The sequence below is a fragment of the Thunnus albacares genome, chromosome 5, assembly GCF_914725855.1.
Source record: "Thunnus albacares chromosome 5, fThuAlb1.1, whole genome shotgun sequence".
NCBI classification, from domain to species: domain Eukaryota; kingdom Metazoa; phylum Chordata; class Actinopteri; order Scombriformes; family Scombridae; genus Thunnus; species Thunnus albacares.
The window spans coordinates 26,789,811-26,816,659 of NC_058110.1; the positions used below are offsets into that span (position 1 = coordinate 26,789,811).

At 43.3% G+C, this 26,849-nt stretch overlaps 1 protein-coding gene across 1 annotated transcript; it reads right to left on the bottom strand.

The window, feature by feature from the left end:
- nol4la (nucleolar protein 4-like a) lies at positions 1–26,487 on the bottom strand. Its single transcript, XM_044352800.1, has 11 exons — positions 25,627–26,487; positions 15,805–15,960; positions 13,127–13,238; positions 11,932–12,041; positions 9,340–9,481; positions 8,259–8,551; positions 7,978–8,163; positions 7,244–7,432; positions 7,005–7,124; positions 6,673–6,859; positions 1–4,701 (listed from the first exon to the last, which is right to left on the bottom strand). Exons 1-11 carry the CDS (start codon positions 25,966–25,968, stop codon positions 4,484–4,486), a joined length of 2,055 nt encoding a protein of 684 aa, XP_044208735.1. The 5' UTR covers positions 25,969–26,487; the 3' UTR covers positions 1–4,483.
- Between the last annotated feature and the right edge of the window lie 362 nt (positions 26,488–26,849).

Genomic DNA, 26,849 nt, shown 5'->3' on the forward strand with positions numbered 1-26,849 from the left:
CTCATCGCACTATTTTATTGAATTTACTGACATCTCAGGAGAAGAGGAGAGCCTTGCAACTCTGCTGTTGGTAAACCACTGTTGTTTTTTTTTCTTTTTTTTTTCCATAGCGTTGATGCAACACTGAAAAAGCGCTATTTCCAAACAAACACAGGTCCCTCATTAGTGATATGTAAGAGGCAGAGAGAATCTCACCTGGACAGTTTTGCATGAAACATACAAATGAAACAGGGTCAACCTTTTCTTTTGTCTTTTTGTAGTTTCACATATAATAATAAATATCCATACCTATAAACACTCCAAAAAAATCAAAATATTAAGTCACAGGTACTGGAAAAAGCTCCACTTTTAAATCACAATGATAAATGTACAAAACAATAGACATCTCATATAAATGCTAATGGTTTTCGTTAGAGATTTAAATCTCATTTCAGAAGAAATCAGTGGATAAAAACTAAACTTGGAGATTCAGTATTTCCTGAGGTTTATGGGTTCCCCTTAAAAGGCCAGGAGAGGGGAATGGCTTTTATGTTACCGAGGAGACAACAGGTCAAAGTGTACCTTTCAGGGCACCAGTCGGGTTAAGGACAAGGAGTTTTCCTTGACAACACGGCCGGGATATTAAAATAATCTGAGCACTTACTGTAGTACAATAACTGTAGTATAATAACCCCGCCGCTTGTCGCTAGGCCACAATAGTATTTTAAAACAGTTGATTAGTCGTCTTGATCCTTAATAAATATTTGCTGGTCCACTTTGAGAAGTTGTGAAGCTCCCTTTTACTAACTTGTCAAATGCCGGAAGCCACCACAACACCCAGTCGACCACAACCAACCAGTTGTCACGGCACACTGTGACCATGTGACCAAGTAGTCAAAGAGGTCACGTCTGCGCTTGATGCAATGAAACAACAAAATGAAAATATCTGGGTAAATGTACACAGATTAGGGGTATATAGGTGAGAGAAAAAAAATAATATTTTGAAAGAAAATGCAAAAAAAAAAATGTATTCTGAAAAACTGTACATGTAAACATCACACTTTCACTGAGTCCAAAACCAGAGGGGAAAAATACAAAGCTTCACACAGGTATACAGTACAACCTCCTGCACAGAGCTACAGTCTCTTATCAGCGCAGGAGAGGCAACAATTGAAATAATATAAATAACAATAGAAGACCACCACCAAATGATAAGTTAAAACAGGCAAGGGCTAAAACCACTTTGATTTTTTTTTTTAAACAGTGCTGTACCCACAGAAAAAAAAAAGAAAGGTTTAAAACATCTTTTATCACTCTTTGTACAGCTATACAGTACATTTATCTGACCACTTTAGCAATCCACAAGCTACCAGGGCATTTTTAATCAACACCAATAGATTACATTTTCCAGTCAATACAAAGAGAAAATCCATTGGGCATTATTAGAAAAAAAAAACAAACAAAAAAACCCCAAAACAACAACAACATGACAACAAGTGGTTGTCGTTGATCACAGTAAACTCCAGCACACCGAAAATGTTGCTCAGCGTAGACTTAAAGACGTTTTACAAATCTGCAAGCAAATGTTTTGAGGGGAGGGGGGAGGGTGGGGTTGAAAAATGGGACAAAGATCAACATCACTGAGTAAGACGTGACGTGCGGAGGGGTTTTGTGTGACTGCTATGGCTACAAACAGTAAAACGAGCAGGTTGGAGGAGGAGGAGGAGGAGGAGTAGGAGGAGGAAGAGGAGACGAGGAAGACATGTGTGAGGACTCGAGGTCCCACGTACATCTATGATTACGTCTACTTGAACCCGGGTGGACCATGCAAACTGATGAGTTCCAAAAAGGAGCCGCTTGCTTTTTTTTTTTTTTTTAAGTCTTTGTTAAAAGTCGTGTCAAACTGTCCTTTGTTAACGATCCGTCCGTAACATGTTTTAACTGAAGCTGATATTCCAAATGAGGTAAAGACACACTCACATATCACTGTGTTATCTTACCTTAATCCTGAGCTATAAAGTGCTTCCAAACTTGCAATAGATAATAGGATTTCACACTTGAAATGTAAATGTAATGCAGCCTAATCATGGCGCGGTAATAAAAATGTAAAAATGGTTCCTTTAAGCACGTCTAGACTGGCCTGGTAGTGAGATGAACTGCAAATTTATGAATGACACACTGAAATAGAGTGATTCATGATAGATAACTGATAGAATTTGATAGATTTGTGATAAATACAGAAATATATCTCTCTAGACTTTGAGACAAATCAATAAGGTGCGAGCCGGGTCGGCTGCGTGAAGAGTCATTGTCCTTGTTTGGAATGTTTTAGCCTACTTGAATTAAATCTTCACAGATTGATGTTGTACAAACAGGGTCACTCCACTTATACACATCAGAAAATCTTAACAAACACTTACATCGAATGAACAAAAGGATTAAAAAAAAAAAAACACACACACACACACACACCACATAAAACTAACACACACACACACACACACCTAGACCACTGCGTTTGTGCTGAGTGACTCACCATCTGTTGTGAGGCTGTGCTCTAGATCTGGATTGAGTACTCTGTGTGCCCTCAGACCACACACACACACACACACACACACACACATACACACACACATATACACACACACACCATAGCAGAAAGCTGGGAGAGTAAACTGTGATGCAATTACATCTTTTTCAAAGATTGTCTCTTGCTTCTTTTCAAACAGTGTGTTTTCAGACGTGACATCGATGAGGAATGTGGAGATGAGAGACAGAGAGAGAGAGAGAGAGAGGTTTTGAAACAGCTGAGGTCAGAGGGGAAAATATGGACGGAGGAGTTGTTTTTTTTTTCTTTTGTCCGAGGCGAGCGAGCGAGCAAGCAGCCCACACACTCTCACTTCATCCGGTAAAGCCATATGGATGTCTCGGGTTGCCTCAAATACCGCTGCATTCATCTGACAGTCAGTAATGGATGCATTTGAGCTCAATGTGCTCCTTTTAACTTACAAAAAGCCGAGAATACTCACAGAACATTTCCTTCACAAAATGACCCCAAACCACTTTAAAGTTTAAAAAAAAAAAAAGAAAAATACGTGCAACATTAAGTCTCATTTTTCTGTCAGGTCCCATTTTTATCACGATGGATGACTGATCCCAGTACATGAAAGTGCCTCAGTTATGAGGTTAGCGATAAAGATCAGTATTCACAACAAACGACAACATTGAAATTGGCTACAATGTTGCATGGGATATCGTCTCTTTTTACAACTTGACAGTCACAACAAGAGGGGATTGTGGTAAAGTATTCCCCTCTTTGCCTTAAAACGCCTCAGCAAGTCTGACCAAAGTCATTTCAGTAAGCACACCTTTACTGATTATCCTCAATATTGCACCTTTCTCCGCTTTCCAGTAGCACTGGTTATAAACCAAGAGTCTAAACAATATATTAATCTCCTTTTTTTTTTCCCTGACAGGTGTCTGTGACCTCAATTTGCATACCCAGGCTTCTTAAAAGCCTCTGTCCTTTTAAGTAATGAGAAACTGCCCGTGATAAATATATTCATAATAAAATAACTGAAGGTAAAGTCAGGTTGGATAATGAGTCTTTGTCTCTTAATAAACCACATGCTTAAGAATCTGGAAACCACTCCAACAGAGCAGGACCGAGGTATCGTTTTGACCACACGACTTGACGGATCAAAATTTACAGGCGAAAACTGTCAAAACGCTCTTTACTTTCTTTTCTTTTATTTCTCTGCTGTTTTTTTTTTTTAATTATTTTTTTTTGCTTATTTGTGAGTCAGCACATCCTACAGTAGCTGTTGAGGTCAACAGGTCAGTGGCAAGCTGCCACATCTTTTTAGCAGCGATTTATCTATGAACTTCCAGAAAGCAACGCTCCAAATTTTTCAGGAAAAAAAAAAAAAAAAAAAAAAAGGTGTGAATTTGGAGAGAGTAAAACGTTTAGAAATACAGTATCTTTTTTTTGGAGCAGACGACCAAATCAAATCATGCCACTGTACAGCGTATTTTACAGTTGTGTAAAAATAGAAAGTAGGTTATGAGACTAAATCACTGCTATGCAACTATTAATTTGTCCAAACATCTGCACAGGTGAGCTGATGTTTAACACCTCTTGTAACTCCCCTATGTATGTAATTTTTTTCACATAGATCATCGCTTCCTGAGACGAATGGAGGTTGAAGTGGTAAAAATGAACTGAATGGGATGAATGGCTACAGATAACAGGGCACTAAGGTCAAAGTGAACCAAATGCATAAATAAACATTTTTCAGCCTGTGATATGTTCTGGCCCTTCCAAATACCTAATCGTGTGGGAATAAGTAAAGGTACCAACCTACAGGACCCACTGTGCGCTGCAGAATCACTCGTGTACATTTGTGTCTTTGTTTGGATTTCAAACTCTGCCCCAAATATGTGTGACTGAGAGCGATAGAGGCGGACAGGCTAGGAGAAGGTCTTGGCACGGTTTGGCTCGGACTCAGTTCTGCTGCAGGATCAGGTTTTCCAGCTCGTCTGCTGAGCGGAGCAGGAAGGCCGCGGACTCCCGGTAGCCTGCGATGAGCTGCCTCACCGCTGTGACCTCCGGAGGGCTGAGCTGAGCCGAAGCGCCGCCGCCGCCACCTCCCTGACCGTGGCTGTTTGAGCTGGAGGAGGAGGAGTTTGGGCCGACGGACTTCATACTCAGATCTGTGGGACCTGCGGACAAAACCACCATAATTTAGGGAAAACATACAATACAGGAGATATAGTAGAAATAGAGTCAGGAAGCATCCATACCCTTTAAGACAAAATACGCAACATCTACGAGCAGATCAAGGATTAAGAATTAAATGTCACAATATTCAGTATACAGGAAAATGAAACTGTGCTCCTTCAGTGCTTCCGTGTACACAATAACAACAGATACTGTACGATAAAAACTGAAAAAAAATCAGATAAATAAAAAGACAATCAAGCGTACACGTGTAATAGTGTGTCTTATGTGCATCCAGATGAAAGTATACCAAGGAGGAGCTCAATATCTTGAAGAAAAGGAGATTCCTGTACACTCATTTTTCCATTACATTTATTACACAATACAGTACAGATTTCTTTTTAAAAAATTTTTTTAAAATGTTCATCCAAATAACAAAGAAATAAACAATATGTTTTGACTAATCTCTTTTTGTATCTGGCCATGCAGATAGTTTCGGTTTTATTTTTGCAGGTTTTGAGACATTTGTCTCTGAAATTTCTGTTTTCACCCCAAAAACAACTGACTGAATGAATGAAATTTTGTTTGTGGTGCTCACAGCTTTAAGCAATAATATTAAAACAGGACTAAGAGTTGACAGTCATGCTAGCTAAGCTGACTTTAGCATGCTAACATGCTCACAGTGACAATGCGGAATATGCTAATGATTAGCAGGTAACCAAACACAAAGAATAGCTGAGAGTTGATGGGAATTTCATTAGTGTTGGAGGTATTTGGTCATTTCCAAGTTATTGGGCAATAAAAGTTTAACCCAATGATGCTAAAGTCATCACTAAAGTTAGGGAACCATTAATGTTTGTACAAAATAAAATACCAATCCATAAAGTAGATGTTGATATATTTTACTGGATAAGTGTAAACTTTGGCCAGTTGGTGGTGCTGTAAGAAAGGTCAGGGGATCACCAATTTCATTAGGGTTCAACCTCTGGGCACCATGAATATCTATACAAAATTTTATTGCAATCCATTAAACAGTTGTTGAGATATTTCAGTCTGTTGGTGGACAGAATAACATGTTGATATCGCCACGCTGCTAGCATGACTAACTAGAAATACCGCCTCGCAGTTGTATGCCTCTGCCAACCAGTCAAGTTGCAGTTTTTATAAATGTCTGTCCAGACTCATACAATATTGTGGTGAAGATAATAGATTAATATTAATATAACGTATTAAGTGTATTTTCCTTGTATGTGTTCACATGCTTGACAATGCGTCAGATATGAATGTTGCTGCAAAGAAGCTACAAATTATAAAACGTGGATGATTCACACACATCTGCAATCCAGCAGAAAAACGTTTTTGCAGAACGTTATGATGTCACAGTGGATTTGACCTTTGACATTTTGGATATAAAATGCCATCACTTCATCATTTTGACCTTTTAGACATTTGTGTGAAACTTAGTCATAATTAACGTATGAATTCTTGAGTTATGGCTAAAAATGTGTTTTGTGAGGTCACAGTGACCTTGACCTTTGATCTTTGACCACCAAAATCTAATCAGTTCATCCTTGAGTCCAAGTGGACGTTTGTGCCAAATTTGAAGAAATTCCCTCAAGGCGTTCCTCAGATATCGCATTCACGAGAGAATGGGACAGACAGGCGGACGACCCAAAAACATAACGCCTCCGGCCTCGACTGTTGCAGCACTGAGGCATAAAAATGATTCAGAAACATCTCTTTCTAAAAATAATGAATTATCCATTGTATCAGGGACATTATCTCTTCATAGACAGCTGTTGAAATTCTTTAGATGTCATGTAATTATTCACTGCTGTGAGTAACACAAACAAAATTTAGTTTACCTTCATTATATCAGGGTTGAGATTCGTATTAAGGTGGAGAGTTAAATGAGAAAATATGTGTTTTTGGATACATCATTCGTTTGAGCTGGACTGATAAAAGCTGCTCACCGTTGGTTTGTGCAGCAGCAGTGTTCTGCTGGTTGCTGCCGACTGTCCCGTATCCCCGCAAGTTGTAGTTGAGGCCTCCATTGGTGTAGAGCTGGTCTTGGGCGAAAGCTGCGCTGGAAATCGAGAAGCTCGTTGGAGCCGCAGAGGCAGGGTCCCTCGAGTTGGACTTGTCGGAGGCAGGCTCATCCTACGAGAAATCAAAATGTTTTCATTTTGGGCAGAGGACCGGAGTTTACACTGTGCACTTTGGCTTTAATGATGCATAGCCACCCTAGCACATTCCCAAATCCCTGCTGGGCAGACTCACAAACACCTCCTGCCAAGACATTTACCGTTGCTTGGTAGACATCGAGCCGCATCCTCTTGGCAGCATTTCGGGTTTCGCTCTCACAGGCAGCAGCGAGGATGTTCTCAGCCATGGCAGAGGTGAGGTGAGGAGGTGTTGGTCGTATCTGGCAGCAAGAGTCAGCGAGATTTTTGCATGTTATGAATGCAAAACTTTTTTTTATTTATTTATGTGAGTGTATGTTGAATTTATCCAGAAAACATCACAACTGGGGGCACTTTATACCTCAAAACCGCCTTTTTTCATGCGGCGACAGGATTTGAGGTAGGTGCGGATGCGCTTGCGTGAGCGCTCCTGGAACTCTGGGAACTGGCGGCTACAGGACTCGATGATGGCCTGGATCTTCTCCTTGGGCTGTTTGGAGATGGGCACCATGCGGTCCAGATTCTCATCCACGAACAGACGCACAAACATCTGAGAGAGACACAGAAAGAGAGAGAGAGGAGGGGGAGGGGAGAGAGAGAGAGAGAGAGGGGATGTAGAGCAGAAAAATGGAGTGGGGGTGCAGAGAGAGAAAGAGAGAGAGAGAGGGGTGTGAGGGTTGAAAACAAAAGAGAGGAAAACGAAGGCAGGGGATGGGGGAGCATTAGAGGTAGAGTGGAAGAAGAGAGGATAAAGAGGGAGGGGGAGGTTATGAAAACAGCAGCGATGAAAATGGAATCATTGCTTCATATGCAGGACAATATATCTAGTGTTTGCTTATTCGCTCATGTTTGCATTTTTGCATCTCAACTGTTCTATTCAATTTCATTAGACTCAGGAATGCAAAGATAGTGCTTTTCACAGAATAAATAGAGAATATTTTCCCTTTATTGACTTTATATATGAGAATTCTTCCCATCTTTAATATTAGTAAGTATAATGTCTATTTTTAATAATACATATAATTTAGCACCAGTACTGGAGAGCCAAAAATAAGAACAGTATGTGTTACTTTAACAGTTCGGCGGGTTACTTACATTGAAGGCTTTAAGTCTCTCAGGGTCCATACCCTCAGCATCATTGATCTTGTCACTGTCATCGTGGTCATCATGATCGTCGTCGTCGTCGTCGATTATCTGTGCCCGACCAGAGGTCAAGTCCTCTGCGCTCATGCTCAGTTCAGTTTTCACAGAGTCATAGCTTCCTGAGCTGTAAGGAGGCGACTACAAACACACAAAAATACATAAAAATACCGTTATTATGGATTATACACACACATGCACACATTGAAAAAGAAAAAGTTGGTTTCTGTGCTTACCTTGTTGGCATACTCTGTTTTGATGGGGTACTTCCTGTTGGGGTCTGCGGGGTAAGAGTTTGGCGGCGAGCTCCCGACAGGCAGCAGTCTGTCGCTCAGGTTGACCGGCTGCTGATCCTCTGAGGAGGACGAGGACGAGGTGGTGCTGAAATCCAGGGGAGCGCTCAACCCGTTCTCTGTCACCTCCCCGTATGGGGCCCCGCCATCTGGGGGGTTCCCACCCACAGCCAGCACTTCCGGGGAGGTCAGGGCCGGCAGTCCGTTGGCACTGCCGCTCTCTGAGGAGTCATCATCTGGCAGAGGGGAAGGAACAGGAGGACGGGGTGAAGATGCAGATACAGAGATGAGCAGTTTGTCATCAGGGGCAGTAATGTGCGTTTGTTTACTACAATAGACTCTATTTCTGTCTTTGTTTACAACACAGTGGGTGTTTTACTACAGGGGGATGGGACTTCCTGACTCGTGTTGTGCTCTCTGAAACTGTTGAGGAAGTGGGTATTGGGGTCAACTGTCAAGATAAATAAAAGTTAGGTTAAAAGGGGGGGATCTCTGGAGTTTTAACAGCAAAGAAAGAGATGAGGATGAAGAGGGACTGGTGGGGGAGGGGAGCCTTCGTTCCCTGCTGTGTGCAAATTACAGCATTTTAACCCAGTTCATGGCAAAGTACAGATTTCACTGTGATGATTCCTACATGTGTCATGGTTACACCTCCTGTTATGTTGACTGGAACAGAGTCATGTTCAATGATTCGTCCCAATTTTAGTCTTTTCTATAGTGGCGTCTAATCCGTGAAGGTTAATATCGGCCTTTGTCCTACTTCTCTAAGCCCTGTACCCTGAGAGAGAGGGGTGCACAGTGGATTGGGGCTGCGGTGGTGTCCCACCCGCTCTAAGAGTGGATTTATTTGGATTAGTCCAAGGCAAGCTGTTGCAACCTGCATAACACCAATCTGTACCCTTCATATATAACGAGTATACCATAAATTCCAGATGTAAATACTAAAAGCACCCATAACAAACAAAAACTAATCATGCAGATAACATCCAGTATCGAGTTAGTAGCGATGAGATATAAAACTCACCGTCCTCTTCTTTAATGGTGGCTGTTGGGTTGCTGACCCGCTCTCCATTAGGTGGACTGGGCTCAGGCACTGGGGGCTGCTCAGCTGCGACCCATGTGGGCTCGGCGCTGTTCATGTCCTCGCTGCTCACCGAACTGTCATCCTGAAGGGAGACGATGGCGGCGGAGGGGGGGGGGGGGGGGAGAGAAAGGGGGACTGTGAGATGGGAACAGAAAACTGACACAAGAAATTCACACTTTGACAGCAACTCACAACTTTCCCGGTGACGAAGAGATAATTATGTCTTGTTAAGCTCACTGCTAGTGGATATTTTTTTTGATTTAACTCTTGATGAAACACGCCAAAGTCTTCCCTGTTAAGTAATAGGTTTTCTTGAAGCAGAGCTATTTTTAACTGTGTGACGCAGAGACCCCAAACATGCTTGTTGTAGCGTAACACAAACATGACCACAGGGGTAGGGATTAGCAAAAGAGAGCAGGGGAATAATCTCACAAACTATTCAAAGGCTATCCTGAGCTTTGGCTTCATCGTCTGCTAACAGGCACGACCACATTTCATTTCAGACCAACGCTGAGCTTCAAAGAGGCCGGTTCACTTTATGCTAACGTGGACACGACTTCTCTTTGGCCCGCGTGAGTGATGTTGTGTGACATTTACAGACGGGGGCAAAACTACTACTGTGTGATGGAAACAGAGCAGAATCACATCTCGTCATCTCATTCCCCCCACACACGAGCACACAAATAGGCCTAAACTCTTGGGAATATGCATCCGTCCCTCTGTAAAGGGGGTTTGAGGAGGACCAAAATGCTCAGTGACAGCTCTATTAGGTACCAAGTGAGCCATGTAGCATTAAAGAGAGACGCGCAGAGAGGGAGGGAGAGAGTCTCTAATTACACCATTTATGAGTAGATGGAAATGTAGCATCATTAATGTCCGTGCTTTAGGAAAATATATAATTGATAAAGTAGAAGGATCTCGAGTTCACAAAGTGGAAGCACTTTGGTAGCCTTTAATCTAAGAAAACGACCCAAATTACAAATCTTCACCATCACGGCAACACATGTTTAGAAGTTGACACAACTTAAAGTTCAATTAAAATATTCCAGCATTTTTGAGGAGTTATTTTTGAGTAAAGATGGGATGATTAGTTGATTAATCGATTAGTTGATCAACAGAAAATTAAACTGCAATTAATCTGATATCGATTAATTGAGTCCGGCTGCCCTTTTTTGTCTTATGTGATACTAAAACTGAATAAGTTTGGTTTCTGTACTGTTTGGACTAAAGACGTCACATTGGGCTTTAGGACAATTTAATAGACATTTGTTATTGTTATCTGATATTTTACAGACAAAATGAATAATCAATAATGAGAATAAGTGCTACTTGCAGCCCTATTGTTGTCCTGTTTGTATAACTAGGCCCACATTTAAAGATTTTTTTTTACTGCACTTTTATTTAATTTGTTCCATTTGGGCAACTTACAACTTATTACTACACAGTAAACTTGTCCTGTATTTATGTTTCTGTTCCTAATTTTTTAATTTCCATTTAGAAAAGTTTCCATTCTCTTAATTGGCATTTTAATGTTGTTTTTCTGTCTAATTGTTTTAAAGCATTATGTAAAGCACTTTGAATTGCTCTTGTGTATGAAATGCGCTGTACAAATAAACCCACCTTGCCTAAAAATGTGCATAACAGAGTGTATGTTTGTTCCTTTGCCATTTATCAAACAGAAAGGCAAGTGATGTTTGCACTTGTCAGCAAAGTTCTGCAAAACAACACGCAAGCAGTGGAGTAGCACCTGCTGCAACACATGACATACTCATTCTCATATGTTGCACTAAAGTCCAAGTAAACGCAAGGAAATTTACTTAAGATCTGCTTTTGTCAACAGAAACCAACTGCTGCTTTAAGCTGTTCTCTAAAACAGTGCAGAGATATGGAACAAATTACTACAAGTCTCCTACAACACTGAAACAACCCTCTCTGATGGTTAATTATTAAATTATTGGCCTGCTCGTTCTGCACACAGATGCGGCCAACAGTCTGAGCATTTGTTAATTTGTACTCACCCGCGAATCACAGTCTGGGTCATTGTTCCGGATAATCCAAATTATGCGCGAGTGTGGTCGACATTATCCTCGTAGAGTGCCGCTCCCTGCACTTTAGTGACAGTGGTTTCTGACTGATGCATAGACTGCATGTGTGAAAGGGGCTTTTAAGTGTTTCTGTCACAGCTATACATGGGAGTGGTCTCACACGTGACGTCACTCATTACAGAAGCTTTACTAATCCTCATTACACACTGGGCACCTCCTCCCAGCAGGGGGACCACTCTGATTGTTTCATAATGAATTAAAACTTGAGAGGAAGGATGTCCTATTCTGCACACACAAAGCGTTTCTCCCTACAGCCTTGATGAGACTTAAAAGAAAATAACCAGAGGACTTGTGCAGTCGATTCAAATGCAATTATAGCAAATAAGGAGATCTCAACGGTGCCAGATTTTCTGATTAATCCATTGAGATGCCGTCTCTCCACAGACGCACAAACATTCACTGTGCTGTCGTAAAAAGATGCACTTACCCTCTCAGTGGCCGTCATGCACTGCAGTTTCATTTGTTTCAGGTAGGTGGCAGTCAGAGGCATGTTGTAATCAATGAGGTCCGGGACCAGTGAGGTTGGTCTGTCATTTTCTGAGAAACAAAACAAAAACACACACACACACACACAAATGACAAAAGATGGAATGAAATTAATAGCTATAAATATGATGATTTAATGTCTAATAAATGGAGAAGCAAGCAGTTTAATAATGTTAGAACTAATCCTCATTTCTGAGTCATTTCTTTGTCATCTAAAGGCAGAATTGCTGCAAATGGTTGAAATTAGAATTGAAACCATTAATGGACTGATCAATTAGTTAATTAGAAAATTAATTGGCAGCTATTTGAGTGACTGATTAATCATTTTAGTAATTTTTTTCAAGCAAAAACGCCAAAATAATTGCTTCTTCCACCACAAATCAGAGGATTTGCTGCTTTTCACAGTTTCCTTTCACTGTGAATTTGTTTTTTTGACTGCACATTCAAAAGAAAGTGCATTTTTAACTATATTCTGACATTTTATTAACAAAGTAATTAATTGAGAAAATAATCAACAGATTAATCAATCACTGAAATAATTGTTAGTTCAAATTTAAGCAGCTGTCCCCCTAAAACACCTGAAGTCAAACAATCTGGCTGCCTGCGGTCTCCTCGACGGCCACTAGAGGGACTCTGTGATCACTTTAAAGAGTCTTTACAGTCCCATGATGTGGTCCTCTTGGGTCTTTGTTACATCATGTGACTGATGGATCTACACATATGTTTTAATAATGAGGGTTCGATTCAAAAAACTCTTCAAAGTACAAACACCTAAGATCACATCACCTCATATTTAGTGTCTGGCAGGACTCAGGAACTCAGCATGTCTGTCATTCAGATGTTTTTGTCAGTGAACACCTCGTATGTGATAATACAACAGAAAAATTTCAATGAATATTATGATGAAATTATTTCAGAGGATCTCACAGCGATAATGTCGGCTGTTGTGGTGGTTGGATGATTGGCTCATAAAATCTCAGCATGCGCTGCAACATAGTAATTAACCCTTTTCCACGTCAGTGTGTCAACGGATCTGAGCATCATCCACTATTAAAGGTTGATCTCAAAAATAGCATATCAGTTAATGACGTCTCCAGAAGGAGCGAGCCATCCACAGGTCACATATGTGCGATTACCTTTGAACTCTGCGGTGCTGGGGTTGATGTGCATCCTCTTCTGACACTCTCCACAGCTCATTAGGAACCGAGTCACCGCCTCTCTGGGCAGGAAGGCGTAGGTCTCTGCTATCTGTGCCAGGGGAGTGAGCAGAGGAGACGGGGTTTTGGCCAAAAAAGAAAAAAAAAAAACAATGGCAGCAAATATGGTTCTGGCTGTGGCTGAACTCAAACTGTGTGCAGGTATTTTTTTTTTTTCTGTTTTCATACCATGCATGTGTGAAAGTTTGGGGTCAGTGATTATGTGTTATCTCGGCGTGGCACGAGGAGGAATCCTCCCTCCAGGCAATCTCTCGAGCCTTCAGATGGCCTAATTCCAGCTCCGGCTCTGTGCAATATTTCTGCTTTGATACCTTAAAACACGAGTGGTGCTCGTCACCCTTTCCGTTTCCATTTCTCTTTCCTGCTCTTTCAGGTGCAGCCGACTCATATCCACACCTCTCTCTCATGCTTAGCCTTCTTTCTCTGTTTGTCTCCAGTGCTATGCCACCCTCCCCGCCTCACCCCCTCTGGCGTTTCCCTGTAAAATGCGACCTTCACGTGACCATGGAGAGGCAGCAGGGGTGCCCACCCCCACCGGCCCACCACTACTGCCACAGCTCCCCATCCCCTTTGCGCCCCCCCCCCCCCCCCCCCCACCCCCACCCCGCCCACCCTTCATGGCCCCCTTGAGGCAGCTGAGAGGGAAAGGCCACCCAGAGGAGCGTGCACCTCCCAGAAGGCCACAGTGACAGTTCCATATTATGCCCTGCCCCAGTGATGCTGCCTCCTCAAAAGGGTACACTCTATGAGACGTGACAGGACCTCTCTACAGGGCAGGGGCACGAGGAGGAATTGGCTCTATGATTTTTTTTCAATCCTGGGGGATGGAGGGAGGAGAGGAGGGGTACCAAAGTCCTGCTAACCCCTCCTCCACCCCCCACCCCCCAACACTGCCTCCACAAACAGACGCAACCCTAAAGCTACGCACAAAGCCCCTCGTTTTGTCCTGCGCCACTTGGTCCGGGCATCACACCCGACCCAAGACCACACCTCAGTCTGCAACGTGAACTCATATACTGTCTTTGTTCCTGAGACATGCAAAAATAAATCCACCGCTCTTATGGTTTGAGCACAGAAGTACTTTGTTTTCCTGGTAAAGGTGGTTTGTTCCCTAGGTAACTCCTGATGCTAAAAATTACACATTACGTTGCCTGTGCTGCTTAATATATAGCCTTTCACAGAAAAAAAAAATATTCGTGGTCTCTCTGGATGTTAAACGTGCCTTTAGTCTGGAGTGCTTCAAAGTTTGGGCCCCTTGAAAGACTGTTGACCTCATATTGAGCCTCTTTTTTAACAATAAAATACTTCTACTGGGATTTGTTGAACCCTTTCCAGCTTTGGGCCACTGTTGACAGCAATGAAAAGGAGAGAGGAAGAGTCCACAAACACATTTGCAAGCTCACGAAAAAGATGTTTTTATTGATTGCAACGTTTCAACCTTCCAGGTCTCCATCAGGAAAACATCCATGTGAAAAAAAAAGCAGGCTACAGACAAAAAAGTGAGAGTTCCACCTACAATTAGGAGATCCCAAGACACGACATCTCTAAATTGTATGTATTTGTTTCCTTCTTTTTTAAAAAATAAATAAATAAATAAATGTTAAGACAAGCTTAAGAATTTATAGCCATGACAGCAGCTCCATAAGGCTGTACAGTGATGCCTTGAGCTAAATGCTATCTTTAGCATGCTAACATACTCACAGTGACGATCCAAGCATGTTGTTTACAATGTCCACCAATCTTATTTTAGCATGTTAGCATGCTAAGATTTGCTATTTGTCACTAAACACAAAGTACATTTTTGTTTTGCCAGTGTTTAGTCATATAAGTATTGGACAAATTAAAGTTTTGACTTAATGATCATCAAAGTGATTACTATCATCCTAAGAGGGGCAGGAGTATCAGAACCAAATTGCATGACAATCCATCCAATAATTGTTGAGACATTTCCCTCAAAACCCCAAATATCAACCTGCCGGTGGCGCTAGAGGATCAACAAAGTAAGTAGGATTCATCCTCTGGGCACCATGAATATCTGAACTAAATTTCATGGCAGTCCATCCAATAGTTTGGGCCAAAATAGTGGACCGACTGACAGAAAATGTGTATCATACGTGTCCTGTAATGGGTTACAGTCCCTCATGAGTATTTTAAGTGTGGCGTAAACTTGTTTGGGAATAATGAGTTTATTTTTTATGATCTGATCTCCAAACTGTAGGTGGAGCTGTCATTTTTTGTCTGTATATGTATCCTGTTTATTGCTCACATGTTCACGTTTGCCTGATCAGACCTTGTAGGTTGAAAAGCTTCCAAATTTCTTTCTTTTTTTTATGTGTATGTGTGCTGTTTTTTTGTTTTTTTTGTCCTGCACTTGTAACCAGCTGGGGCTCAATGTGCAAACCATCCACCTTCTTTGCTTTGCCACTTTTCACACCACTAGATCGGCCTATAGACGGATAGACGGAGACGAGAAGGAACTAATATGATGCTTTTAATGTTGACTTGGATGTTTTTACTGTCAACATGCTCAGTATTGACAAGGAACAGTGTTTGCGAGTTTAGCTTCACCCTTCAAGCACCTGGTTGGATTTACTCACAGCTTTGTAGGTCTTCTTCTGGCCTGCGTGTTTGGGTGCTCGGCCCGGGTCGGCACCCATTTCCACATGCATGGCATAGATGATGTCAAAGAAGTCTTCGACCACGGCTACACGCTTCAGGGAGGAGTTGTCTTGGGCCGAATTCCCATCTGAACACTGAAACACAAACAGAGAGACTGGAGTTTAGTTTAATGTCCCGCCTCAGGCTCGTAGAGATAAAACGAATGATGTGTGTGTATCATCGACAGCAGAGGATTCCTGATATTTTGGCTGCACATGGAGATTCCTGCAGCCATGTGATGTGAGCGGGATAGATCTTTAAGGCACATGAGTCATAGGTCATGTGGTTACAGACACGCATACATGCTTGCACAAGGTGTCCTCACCAGCACTAAGAAAAAAAAAACAAAAAAAAAACTGAAACAACCTGCCTTGTTTTGTCCAGCAGTCACTCTGTCTGTAAATTTCTCTCTCAGGTGGAGAAGTCTCGGCCCCGGCTGGGTCGGCAACCATCACCTCATCTCTGCAATGTTTAAAAATAACACCACCGACACTGTACAAGACCAACAGTCCCTCCTACCACCACCTCTGGCAGCTATCCTGCCTCCCGTACTGCTGACCCTGTCGCCATAGAAACTGCCACTGATTTCTCCCGGGCAGGTGTGCTGGGCAAAGGGTCATGTGACACACCAGAGAAGTGGGATCGCCAGGACAACGGTCTCCATCCGCAGCACCGCAACGGGCTTTCCTTCCCTACTGTTGGAGGTTTTTTTTTTTTTTTTTTTTTTTTTACCTCGAAGTAACTCTTTCATCCCCTCCTTATAAACAGTCAACACTTTGCATCCCCCCCCCCTCCTTACCACCTCCAGATCTTATCATTATATTTCTGATATTTTAAACATGAAGTAGCCCAGCAAGCATGAAATGGAACAAATGGATTTGGCCATTTAATTAGGTTTTTTTCATGAGTCCACCTCTTCCACACAGATATGAGACACGCGCTGACATTTTCTGGAGATTAGGTTCTAGGTGGGGAGTGCTCTTTCCCTGTTTGTGTGAGAGGAGGGTCCCGAGTTCAAAAAGTTGTCCCCTGGCATTGAGGAATCACACTCTTCCCTCCCTCCCTCCTTGACATTTCTGCGCTGTTCCCGGAATCTGACATTTCATTTCCTCGTTTCCTCCTCCAAACTGCATCCTCTCTCCTGCCTCCGTGTCTTCATCCCCCCTACCTCCGTCCCGTCTTCCTCCCTTTCTTTCTTTCTTTCTTTCTTTCTTTCTTTCTCCCCCTCAACCCCCCTCTCTTTCCCTCTCCTTGCTCCTGCTCTCCCAAGTGCAAGGTAATGATCGTTGCCATGGCAACTAAAACCAGCTCACAGAGCGGGTTTGTTTTAATCCGGCCCTCTCCCTCTCTCTCTCTCTCTCTCCCTCTCTCTCTCTCTCTCTCTTCCCAGCCACTCTCCCCTGTCAGCATGGACTAAATGTAATGATAATAAATGAAATAATAGCGATCCTCCACCTCATCATCACAGCTGTAATCTATCGAGGTATCATCATCATTCCCTCCGGTGACATCACCACCACCACCACCACTACCACCGCCGCCGCCGCTGCTGCTGCTGCCGATGCTGCTGCTGCTGCTGCTGCTGCTGCTTGGGACAATGGTGTCAGGTCCATTCACGCTGGATTTAGATAATCTCATACAACTGTGGGGTGTGCAGTGCACCCACATCCTTCACTGGATTCTACCAAAAAAAAAAAAAAAAAGAGAAATATCCGACATACACACCTACTACTGAAAGAAAAAGCAACATACACACCACATCGCAGCCCAGACTTGGTGATTTTGTTGTTTTGCCATGCATGCATTTGAATCTGGGACCAGTATTTGCAATGTTCTTGTGCCTGACTGCGACTCAAGTAAACAACATCCAATCAAAGACTTCATTTCTTTCACTAAACACCACCTCAGTCCTGTTACCTGAAGGCCTTCTCTCTCTCGCCCCCCGCCCCCCCCCCTCCCCTTCACCACCGTCTCTAGATAAGCTCTTTACCATGTAAACGCAAGTCAACAACAGGGAGTTAAAGATTCACCTCTCAACTCAACATGCTTTGAGTGTGTGTGTGTGTGTGCTATGTGTGTGTTTAAGCGCAGTACATGTCTACGGGCAGAGCTTGTAGCTGTAGCATCTCAGAGGAGAACAGCTGTTGAATGGCGCTGTAGATATTTGGTCTCATCAGCACCAGCGTGCCGTTTTTAAAGAGCAAAGGAGACATGTCAGCATCCCTAATCGGCAACAACACATCATGAACACAGCACCGCAAAAAAAAAAAAAAAACTCTCGCCCTCCTCTCTCCTTTCCTCCTTCTCTCTATCTTTCTAATCCCGTAGGACTTTGCTCTCCCCAGCCACTGTACAACCAGCCCCCATCCTCACCGCGCTCTCCCTGTCCCGCACCAAACCGCTCTGTTGCTAGGAGACTGGAGGGGTTGAGTCGGCGGCCCCCACCCCCGCTGGCAGTCACACACACACACACACACACACACACACACAAACACACACACACTGTAGCAGAGAGTCGCTGATGGGGAGGAGAGGAGCAGTCCTGCACACAGGCAGGTCAGGAGGAGGAGGTGAAGGGGAGGGAGGGGAGGGGAGGAGGGGGGGGGTTCACGGGAAGCAGCTGGGTCACAAAGACAGGCCGGCAGAGAGCGAGAGGAGAGGCATCACACAAGAAATTAGCTCCACGGGTGAACAGATAAACACTAACATACAAAAATATCAAGAAGCAGAAATTTAGCGTTGAACGTAACTTTTTAAAAATACTTAATTGCAATGTTTCTTTCATCTTCTTCCAGACAGCTGTATACTTCAGAGTCCATTGCACATTTTTATACTTTTAATACAAGTTAAATTAATAGATAATGGAAAATAACTCAGAAAAAAAAGGGGGATTGGGTTTGGGATGGGGGAGGAGTACCTGTTTACTGTGAATCTTGGGCTAGATTGAAATAATATGTTATTTTACGGGTCTCTGATTGTAAAAGTTAACGTTTCCAGGTCCAAAATTTGTTCTATTGTTGATAACCATGAATTTAGTGTTGGTGAATTTGGCTGTTTCTGTGTCCTCGTCACATGTGATATGTTAAAAAAGATGCACGTCAGCTGATTTTATCTGATTTTATCCTCCTAAATTAATCCCCCAAATTATTTTCTAGTTTTCTCAACCTCTTCTCAGAAGGGTTTCAGTATTGGACACATAAAGAATGTGTCCGTGTAGTTTGTTACTGGTTCCTCTCCAGTAACTAGTCCCTGTTAAGGGGGAACATTTTCCACACTTATAAACAGTAATAAAATATCTCATGCTCACCTTCCAAGAAAATGCCCTCCAGCGCTTTTATTGTGATGTCTTAAAGTTTCCACTCATGGAATCTTTCCAACTTAACTTGTAAAGTCAAGCCAAAGTGCAAAGTTTTTTATTTTGTAAGGTGGCTGTGTGTGTGTGTGTGTGTGTGTGTGTGTGTGTGTGTGTGTGTGTGTGTTACAGCCAGACCGATACAGGATTATTGAGGCCAATACTGATATTGATATTTGAGAGTTTAAAAAAATCTGATAATTATTCATTTTTACACAATTTTCTTTACACATTTTTGATAAAGTCACTTGAATTTGTTTTCAATTTTGTTTTGTTTTGTTTTTTAACCAGGAAATGCACAAAGCAGGACATTATTTCACTTGTTTTATGTAACTGGATATCATTCACTGGACTAAAACTAGTGTCCCAACCATTAAGATGTGACTTGATTAACACCTAACATTTAAAAAAGATCCAATACGCTTTAAAAAACAAACTCTCTCAATCTGATTTGTTCTGTTTTCTCTCTTTTCTTTAGTAAGTCTTCACTGAGTGAATATCAAGTTGATATTATAACACATCCTTTGGCTTTATAATTGTTAAACTGAGCAATAACTGACTCATTGTCATCTTTATATGAACCAAAATGAACTAAAAAATATCTTTGACATGTAATTGGATATCTAATTCATGGATATTGCCTCCTTTGCACATCTGATTTTCACATTTTTTATTTATTTTTAAATCTTTTATTTATGATAAAATATTTATTATGATCTGATTATTATGATATTTATTTATGATCTGACACTTTACTGATCACAGGTAATTTTGCTTCATTGTTTGAAGAACGGTGTCATGTACATATGGAGATTATGTGCCGATATTATATGTACCTTGTAGTTTCCAGACACTCAAGCCCGAGACAAATTTCCCCTCAGAGCCAATAAAGTACATCTTATCTTATTTTACAGTTAAAAAATAAAGTTGTCACTACTTTCTGGTGTTTCAAAACATACGTTTGTCATTTCTGTGCTTCAGTTTTCTGTCATTTACATACACAACATATAAGCTCATAACAATAAAGCTTAATAGCTAATATCAGCCCATTCTGTGTGCTTATGTTTGTGTGTGTGTGCGTGTGTGTGTGTGTGTGCGTGTGTGTGCATCCAGAGAGGAGGATGTAAAGATGGCTGTGTCAACAGTACTCATGACTCAGATTATCTCACTGCAGATGTGACAACAGGTCATCTTTTAAAGCCCCATTTCCCCTCCGTAAATCTATCAACTGGCTAATGGACATGTAAATGGGACAATCTTGTATCTCCTGTGTGTGTGTGTGTGTGTGTGTGTGTGGGTGTGGGTGTGTATGTGTATGTGTGCGCATGTGCCAAAGGGCAGATAGTTGAAGATAAAGGTTCATATGACAAAAAAAAAAAAAAAAACTGGGATAAAAGCAATTATTACCTCCACAGTGTCCACAATCTTTTCTAACAACGCCCCCCCCCCCCCCCCCCCACCCTTCTATTTCTTCATCCCTCCGTCTTTTCTTCTCATCATCATCCTCTCCTCTCTGCTTCAATTCATAAAGCCTCATCATTAAATCCACATTAGGTGCACCGAGCTCTAACCCTCTGTCCGACGTTAGTGTCTGTGTGTGTGTGTGTGTTTCCCTTGATGAACATTATTTGATAGAGTGTGTGACATTCCTAATATCCCACCGAGCCGGAGACACAGACAGTCCCACCGGCCCGGAGACTGGCACTGTTGACGTTCCAGTCACTGACTCAAAATGGTATGTAAATGACTCGCACATACATCATCACATCAGAGTCCATTTCGCCATTTTCAAGCTATTATCATACTGTCCCAGTTCGTTAAATGTTGGCCTTGGAAAGGTATTAAAAATGACAGTAGCGGTGTGGTAGGAAGATTATTGCCGTCTTAAAGACTCTCTCTCTCTCTCTCTTTCTCTGTGTGCATGTGTGTGTACATGTGTGTGCGTGTGTGTGTGTGTGGAGCAGAACTCAGACTATCTCCCACACAGGGGGGAGGCCCCCAGGCCAGTTAAAAATGGTGTTAATTTCTCCTCCTATGGGAAAGCAAAGAACGGCCTCTCCATGGCAACAGAGAGGGTGCTGAAGGGAGGAAACACAGAGCATGCGATCAGCGACCCCCTCTTTGTACGAGCACACATACACGCACAAACTACCACATACGCCAGGCATGTATTTTGTCACCCGTCTACAATAAGTCACAGCAGAAATTACCAAATTAACAGATACTGACGTCGACTCGCGTCTTTATGGATCTCAGTTTGAGTCTAATTTAACAAAGAAGTGTTTTCTCGACCCTCAAAACAGACCCATCTACACCTTTAAGCGCTCCAAAATTCATGAAAACAAGTCATCCGTGCTCAGGTAAATCCTCCCATCATTGACTTCAGAGCAGCTACAGTAGGTGATTCTCGTGAGCGTTTGCTGTTTGAACCCATGAGTGCGAGCCCATGTGTTGCCCCTAATAAGTGCCGGCGGAGAGCGGGACGAAACAAAAACACTGGACAAAAGCTCAGGAGATTCGCCATGCAAAAATAGCATTAATGCAAATGCTGTTGAATAATAGGGCCAGTATTCTTTTGACTCTGTGGCCCGACCACAAAAGAGGAGCTCTCAGGGGAAATGTGGACTAATTAATCAGATAATAATGATGATGTTCCTCTTCCCATCTGATGGCGAGGCGCAAACATTTAGGGCCCATTTTTAAACACTCAGATTGAGAATAGAGGTTTCTGATTTCTAACAGAGGAGACGGGGGGGGGGGGGGACGTCCCGAGAAACACCTTCATTTTGTGTTAAATGCTCACCTCTTTCTCAAACAGTCCTGTTTAATTGTCTCCTGTCCTGTCACTGGAATGAATGGGACACTTTAGGGCTGCAGCTAACTAACGTTTTCATTATTGATTAATCTGCAGGTTAATTTCTCCATTCATCATTGGGTGAATAAAATGTCATAAAATACTGAAAAAATGTACATTTTTACGTCCTGAAGCCCATGAAGGAGGCATCTTATAATGCCTTGTTTTATGTGACCAACAGTCCAAAACACACAGATATTCAGTTTACTATGAATGACAAAGAAAAACAGCATTTGAGAAGCTGGAATCAGAGGATGTTTGGTGTTTTTGCTATTAAAAAAATGACAGAAATGATCACAGTAGTTGCCAGTTAACTAAATGTTTCAGCTCTAAGACTCTTATTTATTTTCTGTCTTGTACTTGAACCAATCATACAAGTTAAAATATGAAAGCTGATGTTGATTGGATTCATAACTGTGTGACAGCACGCCCCGCGAGCACGATTCAAGCACTTTTAAACGTCATGCCAAGTGTTTCTGAACTGTTACATGCGTCTGTATGTGAGAGCAGGTCCGCCAGTACCTGGTTGCGAGAGACGAACAGAGAGATATTTACAGATTTCAGTTGACATGGCAACAAAAAAGCAACAGCTCGCAATATTTCAAATTTTTCAGTACAATGCCCGTGTCAGCCGAGAGGGAAATGCACAGGGCGTTTAAAGCGTTTCTTTTGAGATTGGGTGCACTCTGACTCTCCTCGCTCGTTCGTGCTTATATCGTGTGCAGTTCTGTGGTGCATCTGTGTCTGTTTCTGGTCCGATCCCCCCCCCCCCCTCCTCCTCCTCCTCTGTAGCGTCCTCTAATCAGGACATAATGAGAGCTAAACGAGGTTGCATCTCCACACACTGAGGGCTGCTGGATTCTCTGAGCTCCAAGTTGTGCAGAAAGAGGGCGAGACAACACGGGCATAGAGGAAAGAGAGACGGACAGAAAAACAGACACACACACACATACACAGAAAGAAATAATTCTGTGTGTCCGGCTTGAAAAGAAGCAGTCTGTGCACTACTGTTCGCTGCTACTGTGCCCTGCCTTTCTGTCCCGTCAAACACTGAAGCCGCCTTGTATGCTTCCACTGACACACAGAAGAGACCTTCTCTGTCTGCACATCAGCCACCATCCATCCCTACCCCCACCCAGCCTCCCGTCATTTAGCCCCATGCCTGTCCCCATACAGAAACTTGGCACACCCTGGGAGCAGCTGCAGCGGGGCTTCCAATGCTCCGGCTCCAGAGACACGCCCCCGGCCCTGCAGCCGCACGACGAGGCAGTGACCATGTGTGTGCGTGTTTGTACGTCTGCTCGTGTATATATGTGTGTGTGTGTGTGTGTCACTTCTCCCTTGGCCCAGGACAGCCTATTTATAAAGCCCAGGAACACAAGCAGGATAAAAAAAAAAAAAATCCTGCATTGTAATACAGTTACAGTCACATGCATATAAATTGGTTGATTTGTTGCTTCTGACTCATCATTAGAAGCAGCTTGTGTTGGCTGATGTTTTGTTTGTTGTTTAAATTTCCCAAGTGGAGCTGAGTCAGGGGGAGGTTTCCCCCTGCCTTATGATATTAGCTCCAAAGCGTGTGCCCTCCTCTCAAATAAATAGTAAGCTTCTCTTTTTTGCCTTCCTCAGCCTCTCGTGGAGCCAAAACCTGCCCTCAGAGAATTATTTCAGCTCAGCCAATGTTAGATTAACCTAACAGACAACAAAACTGACCTGAAGAATGTTTTACAGATAAGAAGAGTCCATTTAAGGATTTATATCAACAATAAATGACAAGAGCTACATACAAAAGCTAATCAACAACACATTTCAGGCACCATCTGCACCTGCAGAGACAGATCACACCTGCCCTCTCGCCCAGAGGGAAACATAATATTGAGTGGAGATTAGAGGAGTTTTGTGAAGGCAGTTGGCCTAAATCTAAATTGTGCATTCACACAGGTGTAACACCTGTGGAGGGATCAGTGCTATTCAACCAAAATCAAAGGATTCAATCTCTAATCTGTGCCAATATCTGCTCTGGTTTGTTAACGTACAGCGTGTTTCTGCTCTTTGAGGTCCAGAGAGACTCTGTCCCAGCAGGGCGGGTGGGGAGGGGGGGGAGATTATTCCCTGAAGGCGCTTATTTAAAATGGTGGTTGTCTCTTTGCTGGCACAGCAGGCCCAAACACCATACAGAGACATGGACGCGCGTGCACATGCGCACACACGCACGCGCTCACACAGAGAGCGGCTGGGGCACTGCTAACAGTTCATCATCTACATGTTCATCCTTCAAAATGCAGAATGTGTTATTTAACCGTCAACACACCTGCAGCCTCAGTGATCAGTGGGACTTGTGGTCACCTGACTTTCATTTTACAGAAAAAAAAAAAAAATCACCTCAGCACCCTTCAGAGACATGTAGAAGTGAAGTCTGAGCACTAACTGTGGGCGTATGTCGCTATCAGTCCCGAGCAGACCCTTTTGTTTCCGCCGCCCCTCACGTGGTCACCAATTACGCACAGCTGCCACCCTCCATCAAATGTACAATTTCATTTTAAAATGTTTCTCTTGCAAAGTCTTAAATGGGCTGGTGGAGCTTAACGTCGGAACACAATAAAATGCGGCAGCAGCAGACTATCCTGGACTACACAGGTGTTGCCAGAGCAACGAGTGCCTGCGAGCCGATCCGCATCCTGCCCAGGACAATGAAAAGTGGGGTGCAAACACTAAGACTGTCTGCCACACAATCACATTTTTTTTCTGAAACAGATATTTGCGTATTTTAGAAAAACATATTTGCTCTGTCAAAGGACGACAGATGAATCTCGCCGACGCACGGACTCGTGCCCGTTTTGCTCGGCTGTAGATGGGACAGTGAGGGCGCGTGTCGTTTGATGAATCGCTGACAATCAACCTGCTGAGCCTCACAGCAGAAAAGGTGTATCTGACATCTTCTAAGTTGCTAGTTAATAGTCTGACCTCCCTCAAGAGGCACACCGGAGCATCCTGACATACCCGAACCACACAACATGCCGTTGCATCCACACACGCGCGCGCGCGCACACAAACACACACACGCACACAGCATCACCACACCGGGCTACACGAGACCTGAACAACACGGTTCAAACAAAATGTTGTCAATAGTCAATTATCTCGTGCTTTGCACCCGGCAGCGTGCCGCTGACAGGACTTCAACCTCACTGGCGAGATGGCTATGCATGATAGCCTACCTTTCACAATTGCGATTGCCAGGAGGCACCGGCGTTGCTATGGCAGCAAGGGATGAGAGTAGGGCTGTTCTGGTTGGGATGTGGACAAAGTGAAGCTTTATCGGGAAAGATGAGGGCGAGCCGGGACGACAAAACATTATAAGTTGTCATTTTATTCATGTGTCAGGTGCATGTGTGCAGCCTGAAATAGGCCTAACGACAACTTATAGGCGGCAACGGGACATCTCGTGCGCGTGTACATGCACGTTCCCCCTGTCATACACACACACACAGACACACACATGCACACAAACACACACACACACATAGCCTACACATGCACACGCACACACTTTACCGTTGACTTGACCGGGACATATAGCACGGGTTTCCCTGGAGCTCCTTTCTTGTTGTGCTCTCCCAAAACGTTGGTCCCGACCTGAAATCCTTTAGACTTCACCCAAAATTTGAATTTGGCGTTGATGTGGCTGTTGTCGACATACACGCCATCCGACTCGTCGTTCTGCAACAGTGTCTGCATGATTTTGTTATATTTTCGCCGGGTGACGGTCTTTGTTTTACCGGAGTCTCCATAAGTCCGGAGACACCAGTCCTGAAATTCACTGAACATCTCCGCCTCCAACACGACCGGACTCCGGCTCCTTTTGGGCGCATCCACGCACGCCTTTTTCGTTGCCATCGCTCCCCCTCTCTCTCGCTCTCTCTCTCTCTCTCTCTCCCTCTCTCTCTCTTTCTCTCTCTCTCTCTCTTTCTGTCTGAACCCGTTCAAACAGCCCGAGCTAATAAAGACCACACTTGAGCAGGGTTGATCTTTTCCTCCTCTAGTCCCCCCGCTGTCCCGCGTCCAGGCGGCGGCTTGGTTCAGATTCTGGGACGCTTATCCTCCTCCCCCCGTGGTTTCCCCAGCAGAAGTGACCCGGACAAGCAGCACACCTGTTTGCAGAGGAGCAGTGCTGTCCCGAACTGCAGCGGTGAAAAATGTCACTTCCTCAAATCATCGGCTGAGGAGCAGAGAGGGGGGCTGTCCTATGCTGAGCGGGTATCTCCCACCTGTGCGTAAAACGCTCTTCACTAACAGGGTAGGCTTTGAGAGAGAAAAAAAAACCTCACAGTCCTCGCTAAACAACAAAGAACACAGACAAAAGCGTGGAAACAAACGTTGCTCTCAGTTCCTATCGACCTACTTTCTAACAGCCAACACTATTTTCAGATGCGGGTTGCTCAGCCCTTAAAAAAAAAAAAAAAAAAAAAAGCGCAAAGATGCTCACAATCTGCTCTCCTATACGACCACATATCCGATCAACATGCGCCACCTGGGATTGTTCCTGCTCCTCACACCTGTTTGAATGGGATCTGCGCTCGTATTGTCTGCTCTCTCAGTATATCCCGTAAAAAAAAGAAAGCACACTCATCTCTGCATTACGCTGCTAACTGACTCAATTTGCACCAACAAAAAAAAAAAAAAAAGCCTGCAGGTTCACAAGTAGTGTTATGTTGCCCAGCCGCAGAGAGAAAATGTCCGATTTGGCGACGAGGCAGGTGAGAGAGGGTGGGGGCAGG